General features: G+C 40.5%; 1 protein-coding gene across 1 annotated transcript in view; it reads left to right on the top strand.

Annotated features, from left to right (window-relative positions):
- ARMC9 (armadillo repeat containing 9) overlaps window positions 1-13,196 on the top strand; it is a 3,277,521-nt gene that overhangs the window by 1,073,655 nt on the left and 2,190,670 nt on the right. The window contains 1 exon segment of the mRNA XM_044070688.1: window positions 10,662-10,686. Coding sequence (XP_043926623.1) covers window positions 10,662-10,686 — 25 coding nt within the window.

Here is a 13,196-nt window from a genome sequence, read left to right as displayed (position 1 = left end):
CTACTTTAGCAATGAGAGCTTTGAACTGCCAGTTTCATATGTTGAAGTATCAGAATTTCCTCCTTTCTCAGCTAAGGTCTAAAGTGGATGCTTTGGCAGAGGGCATAGAGTGTAAAGAATTGCAGGATTTAGTGCATGTTTCTGAACAGGTGGGTAAGCACTCTTTGCAATGTGGTTTTGATGCTTTACAGGCTTCTTCTAGGGTGGCTGCCACTGGTTCAGTTATTCGTAGGCACGCCTGGCTTAAGGATCAGAATTTGTCTGAGCATGTTAAGTCTAGAATTCTGGATGCCCCTTTACAGTCTGAAGTTTTGTTTGGTCCTCCTGTGGAGTCAAGTCTTAAAGAAAATGGAAGACAAGGCTAAGTCTATGCAGACTGTTAAAGAGTTTTTGCAGGTACAACCTCCAAAGTTTAGTAGAAATTGGCCTACTAAGGGTGGACGCATCTTCTTCTGATTCTCAGTCTAGGGGTAGATCTAGGCGTGGTAGGGGCAGAGCTCAGAATACTTTCAGGCCGAGACAATGGAGTTCGCCTGCTCAATCTGCTGGTGAGGGCAGGGGCCAGTCCTTTCGTAAACAGGCCCAATGACCTACATTTTCAGCTGCCAGATTCTTCTTGCCTGGCAGCTCCTTTGGGAGGAAAGTTGGCTCTCTTCAAGCAAAATTGGCATTTAGTCACCCAGGACAAATGGGTATTGGACATTATAAACCGAGGTTACAAGTTCTATTTCCATACCATGCCTCCTTTCAAAGGCATGCCAGACGTCCCTCCTCGGCAAAGGATAGAGGCTCGCAGACAAATTTCTTTACTTCTTCAATTAGGAGCTATACAGCCAGTTCCTCTGTCAGAAGTGGGCCTAGGATTTTATTCTCGCCTGTTTCTAGTTCCAAAGAAAGGGAACACGTGGAGACCAATTTTGGATTTATCTATCCTCAACACTTACCTGGACATTCCAAAGTTCAAGATGCTGACTTTACAACAACTTTTACCTCTGTTGGGAAAAGATCACTGGATGGTTACTCTGGACCTCAAAGAGGCTTACCTTCATGTTCCTATCAGGCCCAGTTGCAGGAGGTACCTGCGTTTGGCTGGAAATTTACATTATCAGTTCTCTGCATTGCCCTTTGGCTTATCTACTGCCCAGAGTGTTCACAAAGGTTCTGGCTCCAGTGATAGCATTTTTCAGACTAAGAGGAATACAGATTTATCCTTATTTGGACGATTGCCTGATTATTGCACAAGAAAAGGACGAACTTCTTCATCATCTACAGTATGTGATGACAGTGTTAAGATGCCTAGGGTATTCTGTGAACGAAACAAAGTCCAGTCTAGTACCCTCTCAGGACATGTGCTTTCTGGGTGTGAGACTGAATACAGCTTCCCAGATGGCCTTTTTGACCCCGGACAAACAAAGAAGCCTTTCTCTTTATTTCCATCAAATGTCTCTACGGTCCAGGCTGACTGCAAGGACAGTCCTTCAAGCCTTGGGGTTCATGGCATGTTGTATTCTGGTGCTTCCCAATGCCAAATTGCATATGAGGAAGCTTCAATGGTATCTCAAAAATGTATGGACACAGCACTGCCAAGATCTAGACACTGTCATTCAGATAATACCTTGCATTCGGAAGGAGTTTTGTGGTGGGCTCAGGAATGTCACCTAAACAAGGGACACCCTGTGACCCGGCCAGAGGCGAGTCAGAATCTAACGACAGATGCCTCGGACAAGGCTTGGGAGCACACCTCAATGGAAAATGGGTGCAAAACACGTGGCCTGTCAAACTCCAACATTTGCATATCAACTTGAAGGAAATGTTAGCAGTCCAGTTTGCATTGATGGCTTTCAAAGATTTACTTCACCCAGGACAGGTGTTGATTCAAACAGACAACACTACTGTCATGTGGTACATCAACAAGCAGGGGGGAACCCATTCTTACCCTCTTTGCAGGCAAGCGATGATTCTGTGGGAAACTGCTCTCAATCTACACCTCAATCTTCAGGCAAGGTTTCTACCAGGAGCACAGAACTCCTTAGCAGATGTATTGAGCAGACAAATAGTGGATCCTCATGTATTTCAACAGTTGACAGTGTTATGGGGAACTCCAGACATAGATCTGTTCGCTTCTCCACTAAATTACCAGTTGCCAAAGTTTTGCACAAAAATGTTTCATCACACAGCTTGGAAGGTGGACGCTTTATCATTCAGTTGGAACAATCTGCATGTATATGCCTTTCCACCTCTGCCTCTTCTTCCCAAGGTACTCTTGAAGGCCAGACAAGACAAGCCAACCATGATTTTGATAGCACCGGATTGGCCTCGACAACACTGGTACCCACTACTGAGGAGCTTAGTACGAGAACCTCCATGGCCTCTGCCTTTGATTCCGCACCTTTTGTCACAAGAGGACAGTCACTTCCTCAATGTCAAGATTCAGTCTCTACATCTAACAGCCTGGCATATTCTGTTTTAGACTCTGGAGGGTCTCAGCTTCCACAACAAGTTTTGAATGTTATTTTGGAGGCCAGGAGGCCTAGTACCAGGAAAGTTTACGCTGATAAATGGAGGAGATTTTTTATTTGGAGCAAAGGAAAGGACTTTGATGTCTCCAAACCTGATTTAAGTGTTGCTCTTCAATATCTTACGGAGTTATTGGACAAGGGTTTGTCTTTCTCCTCAATAAAGGTCCATGCTGCAGCCATTTCTGCTCACTATGATTGTGACCCTCCTTTATTCTCTCATCCTTGGTTTAAGCAATTTCTTAGAGGGCAAAGAATATAAGACCCCCGTAGAGCTCCTACTCCTGCTTGGGATCTCAATTTTGTGTTGGAAAAACTTACTCTACAACCTTTTGAGCCTGCAGCTACTGCCGAGTTAAAGTATTTGTCATGGAAAACTGCTTTTTGTTGGCCATTACCTCTGCAAGAAGGGTTTCTGAATTACAGGCCCTCATGGCAGTGGAGCCTTTCCTGATTTTTCATAAGGATAGGGTATCTTTAGCACTAATCCTTCCTTTATGCCTAAGGTGGTTTCTAGTGTGGCCTTAAATCAAACTATTCATTTGCCTACTTTTTATGCAAACCCCAAAATAAAGGGGAGAAAATTTTGCATACTTTGGATATTCACAGGCAGTTGCGTTATTATTTGAGCAGAACCAAGGAGTTCAGACAATCTCAGCAATTGTTTGTTTCTTTTGCTTTGGGTTCACAGGGTAAACCTGTTTCAAAACAAACTATTTCTAAATGGATTGGGTTTTGTATTTCTTTCTGTTATTCCCATCATGGTAAGGAGATTCCTGCTGGAATCAGGCCTCATTCCACTAGGGCTACTGCTACTTCTACGGCCTTTCTAAGGGGGGTAGCTACAAAAGACATTTTGGAGGCAGCTACTTGGAGTTCAGTGCATACCTTTTCTAAACATTAACACCTTCCTCTTTATTCTAAGTCTAGGGCTGGATTTGCCACTGCAATTTTACAGGGCATTTTAGCGGCCCCTAATGCTTTATGATTTTTACCATCCTCCCTTTCCCGTTGCTTTGGGATTCTACCCATAAGTAAGGACTGCAGCAATGTGAGATGAAGAATATAGTACAGTTTTCCTTAGAGAGGAAGATTGTGCCTAAGGGGCTTAGGCAATGGCGCTTCCCGGTAGGCTTAATTGAAGGATCTGAGTTCCATATGCAATTATTGGAGTTGTTTGATAGGCAGAGTTTTGAATTTATCAGATTACTCATCGAACATTATGAGCAGCAAGTGGAAGGGTTTAGAATGGAATTAGCAGGGTTAGAGAAGAAAATAAAAGAACACCAAGACTTTTTAAGATATAAGTATGATTATGCTCGAATTTTCACGAGCATAGAGGCCACCACTAATAAATTAAGTGAAAACAAGAAGAAGAAAATAAAAAGGGATGTGCAGCAATATACCACTAAAACAGCATACCCAAAACCTCCACAGAATGGTAGAATTAAAAATAAGAAGAATAATAAATTTGATGTGGTTCCACCTGTAACTTATAGACAGGAAAAGCCTAGAGTAGGACAGGAAATACAAAGTTTGGATGATTTTCGGGTGGAGGATGATAATTCTTATCAGGGGCCTTGTTTTGGTGGGCCAGAAGTAGATGAAGGAGAGGAAGCAGTAGGGCAGATAGATGACATGGAAGTTTTGCCTGGACCACAAGTAAATGTTTCTAATCAAGAGACTGAGAATAGAAGAGATGGTCATAATCAGGGTTTTTGGGAAGGGAGGTATCCACACCAAATGAACTTGAGGTCGAACAAGAATGGGGGGGTGGGGACGAATTTAAGGAACAGACAGAATCAAGGGAGGTGACGACACCTCCAGAAGAATATCCCATTATAGTATATAGTACGGAAGGTGACTTTAAAATCTTTAATTACACCACGCTAAATATTACCACTGATATGGCGGATTTCTTTTCTAAGGGCCTGTCTTTCGTCCCAGATTCCCACATGGACCTAGTTAAAACGATTATAGACCTCAAGTTATTTGTAAGGAAGTTGAATTTAACTTCTGTGTTAGGTAAAAGTTCATCACTGACGAATCCATTTAGAATAGCTAGTCTGTTTAATCCCCCATTAGTCAATAATTTAAGATCATTTGAAAAAGCATGTGAGTTAGATTTAAGGTATTTAGCAGTTAATAGGGCATGCAATGTAAAAAACAAACTTAATATTTCGGGAGAACAACGTGATTTTTTATTATTAATCCAGGATTGTAAAATACGGGTAATGAAACCCGATAAAGGGAACGGCCTCATTTTTATGAACCATAATGATTACATAAGTGAACTCATGGCACATTTGACTGAGGGCCCTTATGAGAGCATAAGCCTGAACGAAGTAAATATAGCTAATAATAAAATTAGAACTACTATTGAAGATTTATTTTTAGAGGAACTCATAGATTATGACATCCACTCTTATTTGAGTGTGTTGGCACCTAAAATGCCTTCGTTTTTTGGGGCACCAAAAATCCACAAGTCCATTACTAAACCCCCATTTAGACCAATTGTGGATAGTAGGGGGTCGATATTGGTGGCTTGTGCCAAATATGTTGACACTATACTTAAGCCACTCATTAAAACAGAAAAGCAGATTTGTAAGGACTCGTGGGATTTTTTGGGGAACATCAACGAAATAGCTTTTAACCCACATTTCATTTTTCTGACTGTTGATATTAAAGATCTTTATACAGTCATACCCCAGCAGTTGGGTTTGGAATGGTTGAGGGAGTTCATGGAGTACAAAAAGGTCCCACAAAATACTATCTATATAACAGAAACATTACTAGAGTTGATTCTAAAGTATAGTTGTTTTAGTTTTAATGGACTAATATTCAAACAAACGTCAGGGGTGGCCATGGGCTCCCCATGTGAGCGTTGCCAACTGTGTTATTGCACAGTGGGAAAATACATTCTTATTTAAGGATGATGGTTACAACATGTCGCCTGGTACACTAGGTACCAGGACATGTTTTTCTTTGGAAGGGCCCTTTAGATGGTATTGAGCGCTTTATTGAAAATATGAAGACGTTTACAGATTTCCTGGATTTCACGTATGAGGTTAACTTTAACCAAATTAATTATTTAGACATTCTCATCAGTAAAGATTATATCGAATCCAGATTCGTTAGTGAGATTTATCGCAAACCCACATATTCTAATGGGTTTCTACATTTCAGTAGTTGCCACCCTTACCATCAAAAAAGAGCTGTAGTAAAAGGACAGATGGTAAGGGCAGCGCGTATGACTACTAGGGATGTGGATTTTATAAATGAGTGCGATAAACTTACTAACATGTTTCTGAATAGGGGCTACCCTGGGATACTCCTGACTGAAATTAAGAAAGAGGTAGAGATGAAAAGGCTTTCTGGACATTTCAAACCTATCCTATACCCACAGAGCTTGGATACTCCAACGGACCAAGTTAGTATAGGAAATATGGGATCGAATAAGGTAGGAATTAATGTTAACATAAAATTCTTGTGTACTTTTTCGATTGACCATCGTTTAATAAGGGATATTTTACAGAAGAATTGGTCCATTATTAGGGAGGATAGACAATTAACTGAGGCATTAGGGTCAGTACCTAACCTTACATTTAGAAAGGGTTTTAGCCTAAAAGCCCTTTTGGAAAGAACTAAAAAAGTAGGGTTTAACAAATATAAAGGTATGACCAAATGTGGGACATGCCACCAGTGTAAGAATATACAGGAAGGAACACAAGTTACAATTAATAAAGAGAGATATAAAGTTATGGGTAGTTTTAATTGTGGGGCAAGAGCAGTGGTGTATGTGGCCTTATGCAACAAATGTACCGCTTTCTATATAGGAAAGACCGAAAGGGTGTTGCGTAAACGCATATACGAGCATCTTTATGCAACATCAAAGATGGACTTAAGGAATGCATTGGCCCGCCATGTTATGGAACACCCTGACCATACTTTCTATTTCTCTGTCCTTAAGCAAGTTGTAACTGATGTAAATAGTGGCCCTTGGCAAATTAATTTGGAAAAAGAAGAGTTATTCTGGCAAATTAGAACAGGAGCATATATATATCCAGGAATTAATGAAGCTGTGTCATTGTCTTGTATTTTGAAATTATTGGCCTTGCGTAGATAATCCATAGATTATTCACATGTTGTTTAGTCCTATGTTCTCTGTGTTGGTTTTTGGTTGGTGGGAGGGGGGGGGGTGTATGTGTGGGCTTGTATTGTATTTATGCATATATACATTGTTTTGGTATATATATATATAGGACTTTAGACCCTTACATCAGTAAAATGATGTGTGGGCATGTATTGTATATAGGCATATACACATTGTTTTTGTATATACATACAGGACTTTGGATCTATCCATCATTTGGGTTATAAGCAAGGGACCCAATACTACTACTAGTATAGGGTAGGATCAGTTCACTAAATTAGTTTTAGTGACTTTGTTTGTAAATACTATCGTGCTTTTCAGAAATATGGAGGCAACATTTTGTCAGTGCAGGTTAATATATTTAGTAAGCACATTAGACTCTCACCAGCTTTAGAGGGCTTGGCTGGTTTGGGTTGATGATTTCCCACATTCATGGCAGCTGTTTCTGCTTTTTATTGTTGTTTTTTACTGATGGAATTATACCTCGCTTTATGTGGGGTTATGTATTTGTTTATTATCATTATTATTTTTAATATGAATATATGTTTTAATATGATACAGAACAATAGTATTTATGGTTTATACATGTGGTTTGTATTGATTTTTAAAATAGTATGTATAACAGGTTCTTTCAGAACTTATTGAAAGGTTTTATGTATTCAATAGTAGCGTTTTTAATTGTAGGTGGGTCCTCAATTATGAGGTCATTAACAAGGGTAAAAAGTATTTAAGTTAAGTTTTCCCTTGAATGCATTGTTTCGTCTGAAGAAGGTGGGATATTGAGCCTACCGAAAGTTCTTGTGTGTAATAAAAGTGCTTACAATATTATATTTACTAAGCGACTATTTGCTTTCATTGGATTCACTGAATTTATCGCTGCAGGACTGTTTCCTTAGAGGTTTTTGTGTTCACAGTTTTGTACCTACCATAAATGTAGATGTTCGAAGATCCACATTGCTGCAGTCCAATTTACCCTCCCTCCTTCCCCACTGTAGTTAGACTTGGTGTTATGCTTTAGGTGATGGTTGTTGTTGGGCATGTTTTTGGGAGGTATTCTGTTTTTGGCTGTGGCCTTTCTGGTTTGGCCTTCTGACATCTGGGGCAAGAAAAGACTGAGGATATGACGTCGGTCATGCGCCTTTATACCCTGACGCTCTGATGTCAGATCTAGGCGCCCATGACCGACGTCAGCCTAATACTTTGGTATTCGGGCCGACCGAGGACAGCGGACTACCCATAAGTAAGGACTGCAGCAATGTGGATCTTCGAACATCTACATTTATGGTAGGTACAAAACTGTACTTTCTTCACTCTGATTCCCTCACCAGGGGAAGTCCCCAGAGACGCTCTAGTCCATGCTTGACCCTTCGGGCTTCTGTATGCTTATCCTCCATTGCCACTCATTCCGAAGTTTCTTCAGAAAGCTTGCCGACTATGGTGCAAAGTGATCCTCATTGTCCCGTTCTGGCCTCGTCAGGTTTGGTTCCCATTCCTTTGGTTCTCATCTATTAGCTCCCCCCATGGGTTCTGGATCCCTGCCGGGATCTAATTTCCCATCCGTCGGGGACACGTCCACCCGATTTGGTCAGCCTCAAGCTTACAGTTTGGTTGCTCCAGTAACTTTAATCGCCAGGACTCCCAGTCTTTCATCCCAGGTCAAATCGATTCTAGTGGCCTCTCTTAAAGATTCCACTAGAAAACTATATTGTAGTAAATGGAAGCGCTTTTCCATTTGGGCTTCACAGAGAGAAATAGATCCCTTTACAGCTCCTGTTCCAGTGGCGTTGGACTTCCTGTCTAGTATTTTTCAGCAAGGAGCTAGTTCCTCCACAGTGAAAGTACAATTGGCAGCCATTTCCAGTTTTCACGTTGGCATAGTCAACATGGCCTTAGCCTCCTCTAGGCTGTGTAAGGCTTTTCTCAAAGGTACTTTTCTGCTATGGCCCCCTGTCAAGGATTCTGTACCTCCTTGGGACCTTACTTTTGTTTTACAAGCATTAGTTGCCCCTTCTTTCGAACCCGCAGCGTCTGTCGACTTAAAATTTTTGTCCTGGAAGACAGCTTTCCTAGTAGCCATTACCTCGGCTAGGAGAGTTTCTGAGCTTCAAGCTTTGTCTGCTGTGCCTCCTTATTTGGTCTTCCATAAGGATAGTGTTTCCCTCCGTAATAACCCTTCCTTCTTACCTAAAGTGGCATCTGAAGCGAACATAAACCAGTCCATTAATCTGCCCGTTTTTTCCCAACTTTCAAAATGAATGCGAGTACAAACTCCATTTGTTGGATGTTCACAGACAACTTCGCTTTTATCTTCATAGAACGAAATCTTTCCGCAAGACTGACCAGTTGTTTGTTTCTTTTTCCAAAGCATTCATGGAAAAAGCAATTTCTAAAGTTTCTTTAGCCAGATGGATAACTCTTTGTATTTCACATGCTTACAAAGCAAAAGGTTTATTACCTCCTAGTATGGTTAAGGCTCACTCTACCAGGTCCATGGTGACTTCTGCTGCTTTTTGGTCCAGGGTACCTTTGGACGATATTTGCGCAGCAGTGACATAGGCCAATTCACATACCTTCATTTCTCATTACAAATTGGATCTGATTTCAAGGGTTAGAGCATCCTCTGGCTCTGCGGTGCTCAGGAATATCCTTCCATAAGGGCCTCCCAGGATCGGAGTAGCTGGGGACTCTGTCCCACAGGTTGCAGATAAAATGAAGTTAACTACTTCAGATAAAGAAGTTATGTACTCACCATAACGTTCCATCTGAGTAGTTATACTTCATTTTTCTGCAACAGTCCCTCCCTCCATCCCCCGGACCTTATCCTGTTTTCAGGTTGGTTATTGGGTTGAGTTGCATATATTTTGTTAGTTGCCGCAAACTCGATCTGTGGGAAGACAGGAGATGGTAGGGCATTATGGGTAAGGGGAGGAGCTCAGAGCTTGGAGCTGATGCTAGAAAAAAGTTGCCGGCTCGGATCTGATACGGATCCGTATACTCACAGGTTGCAGGAAAAATGAAGTATAACTACTCAGATGGAACATTATGGTGAGTACATAACTTCTTTTTAACTGTGGTCTAATTGCCTTGTTATTGTTTCACCTTACAAAACTGTGAAAAGGGATAGCATATTGACAGCGGGCCCAAAGCTTGTTGGTTAATGAGGAATTGGGCATGATCATATTAACCTGAAGGTTGTTTGTTGTGTAGCTGATACTTGGTGTTAATTTATCAGGTCACTTTTTGGCTTCAGCTTACAAAGTTTATCACACTGTTTTATTTCATACTCGTTTGTTTATCCTGCCAGTTAGTGGCCATTAAGTGTAGAATCAGGTAGCATAGCATTCTGTCACTGCTTAGGAATTCTGAGTGGCTGACAAAATTGTTGTATGATTTCCAAAAAAAAAAAAAGTCTACAATGTTATCAATGTTATATGTATACTGTCTTCATTCTTGTAAATTTATACCACCGTCTTCTGTCCTCATTCTCTTATTTCGTGGGCCTTGTACCGTCTGTTGTCTCAACTCGGCATTGTGACAGTCATGCATTGTCAATGAGGCAGATTGCTACCAGGAAGTTATTACCTTATGATCTGATTTGATCTTTGTGCCACAGGTTCAAGGATTTTCATATTGAGATATCTGCAGTCTTTCAGTTTTATTTCAGACAGAATTTCCATCTCTTGCTACAGATGTTTAACCTTATGGACGTAAACTGGTCACACCTGCTGCATGCCCTCACTGTATGATTTGATTAAATGATAATGTGGTGGCTTTGGTAAAATGCATACATTGATTTGAGTAGAAGGAATTAGTTGGGGTCTCTGCATACTAAGTTTAAAAAAAGTGCATTGGACTGATTCTAGAGTCTGTTTAAATCCAGACAACAACATTTATATTGTACTGTTCATGGTGTGGTTGTACACTGTTATTTACTGTAAAAATAGATAGATCAGTACTTGCCTCATAATTTCCCTTAATCTTTTAAACTACAGAGGGAGAATGGTCAAGGAAGCAAAGGTAGGGAATGATTAAATCTTTGCTTGATGTAAATTTATTTATTTACACAAAATATTTTTTTTTCTGTAGCCAGTAAAACTTTGTTTTAATTGTATTCTTTTCATGCCACTACTGATAATCATGTTTAATGTTGTTTACCTTTGTGAGTTTATGGCAGATACTCTATGAAAATAATTTAATGATGTTGACGGATGCAGTCCGTTTTCTGGACTGATACTTCACTTTTAGAATATTTATTAATTTCAAAGGGATGCTGCCATGCATAAGACTGCTGTCAGGAAGTTTATGCAAGTGTACCTGCACTACAGTTGAAGAAAATATACATTTGCAGCTAAAAAGATAAATCCACCAAGTTCTCATCAGCTAGTTTGAATACAAAAATATATTTATTTATTTTACATTTGTTAACAGGGTTAGTCTGGCTGAGCTTTTGGCTCATTTTCAGCAGAGACCCGGGGAGAAAAGCTCTTCAGGACTAGAAAACAATTTATTAAATTTTAGTAACGTAGTAACAATCAGCTATGGGATCTTACAAGCAGAGACCTGGAGAGAAAAAAAGCTCCTCGGGCAATTCAATTTTGCAAAGTATTAACAATTGGCAGACAAGTATGTAAGTTGTTACAAACAAGGTTTTAAACAACAACGATATGGAACTCTGAATGACTTGACAGGCAGCAGTAAAGAAGGAAAATAAATGTTCTATCATGGAAAGGATTAACTTGTTAGAACAATAAGTAAAGGGCTTCAGCTAACAGTTGCATTGTTGTAACTTCAAATTGAGATGTACATGGAATTTTCTCTAGGTTAGTGTCAGGACAACACCTCTGGCTTTTCTAGCAGTTATAGGGATGATGCCCTGTGACATAGTTTTAAATGTATTAGTTTGGGGTTTAATACTTCAACAGAACCTGAAAAGGTTGATAAAACAAGATCCCGTTTCCAAAATATATGGAGTTTATTCTTATGAGCATCAAATCTGTGCTGTGATCAGCACAGAGGAGTGCACACAGTCCACAGTTCAAACTTTTCTGTAAAGCAGCTACAACTGCAGGCATCTGTCATGAAGCAGGTTCTGCAGTAGAAGTCCAAAATAAAGCATGTAGCTGCAGACTTAACTATCTTCACCCCCTCTCTTTAAGAAAAAAATTTTTTTTTAATGAAAAAAAGATGTGATTTTGTCATTTTCATTCATTTCTCAATTGATGGGTCTCAGATCCAACTTCTGATCTGACTGGGCGCTTTTACTAGACTTATGGATCCAGCTGTCGAGCTTCTCCCTTTACCCACAATGCCCCCACTCTCCTGGTATACTGAGATATCATTTGCTGCCACATCGTTTGGGCACACATTTCTGCTCTCGAGCGACAGAGATTAACCAGATATTGTTATATCCCTTTTTGTGAGAATTTTATATCTAGTTTTGCTTTGCTCTTCCTTACTTTACCTCTTTCAAAACTTGCCTAACTTTCCAAACCAGTTGTCTTTGATGTTCTTCGTTTTCCATTGCTGCAGTCCTTACTATTGGGTATAGTCCGCGTCCAGTCGGCCCGAATACCAGAGTATAAGGCTGACGTCGGTCATGGCGCCTTAGACTGACGTCAGTACGTCAGGGTACTAATGCGCATGACCGACGTCATATCCTCAGTCTTTTTTCTTGTTAGGCATTTCTACCCTTGTCAGGGTACTGTTACACATACCATTGCTGGTATTCTTTCTATCTACCCGATTTAGGGTATTTTACAACATTAATGGTATTTTTTTCCTTACTATATAAAAAAAAAAAAAAGAAAGTCTCTCTCAACTTTTGTTCCTTCTCGTCGATACAGCTAATAAACCTACGGGCTTTAAGAAGTGCAGTTCCCCTGGGCATAAGGTCCTAACTCGGATGCTTACAAGGAGTCCGTGTATTATTTGGGTGCTGCCCACCTAGATGTTAAATGCTCCATTTCTTTATGAGTTAACTCTCATGCTAAGTGATAGGAGGAATAAGTTTGTTTTAAAAGGTTTGCTACCTTCTACATTTGTTTCTGCCTCGGCTGCGATCAAACCTGTTCTAGTAAATCTGACAATAGGGAAGCCTGACTTGGCTCCAGAAGAAAAGTAGTCCAGGAAATGGTCCCCTGACTGTTCTTCCCATTTGGCTTTGATTCCTAAGCCTCCACGTAAAGTTCCCAAGAAATCGGATCCAGTGTCTTCCTCAGATCCTACTATATCAAGCTTTAAGGTTCCTCAGATCGCATCTCTACTTTTCACTCTGGATCTGATGTTTCCTTGTCTCCATCTGCCCTCCTTACAAGGGTCACGTAGAAAATCTTCTAGACAACCTTCCTCTACTTCATCCCTTAGATCTTCTAGGAACTTATCTATGGCAGAGGTGGATAGGATGATGAGGAAGTTTCTCAGGGCTGAAATCTGGCTGCAGCACTCATTGGACCCATGAGCCTGCCCTTCTCACAATATCATGATGCATCTCCTTCTCCGATCCAGCCAGTGGTTTTGGAGCCCTTAAA

Source organism: Protopterus annectens, chromosome 4.part1, assembly GCF_019279795.1.
Source record: "Protopterus annectens isolate FY-2018-M chromosome 4.part1, PAN1.0, whole genome shotgun sequence".
NCBI classification, from domain to species: Eukaryota; Metazoa; Chordata; order Ceratodontiformes; family Protopteridae; genus Protopterus; species Protopterus annectens.
Note: the sequence above shows the minus strand (reverse complement) of the source record. Positions and strands in the feature narration are given on the sequence as shown.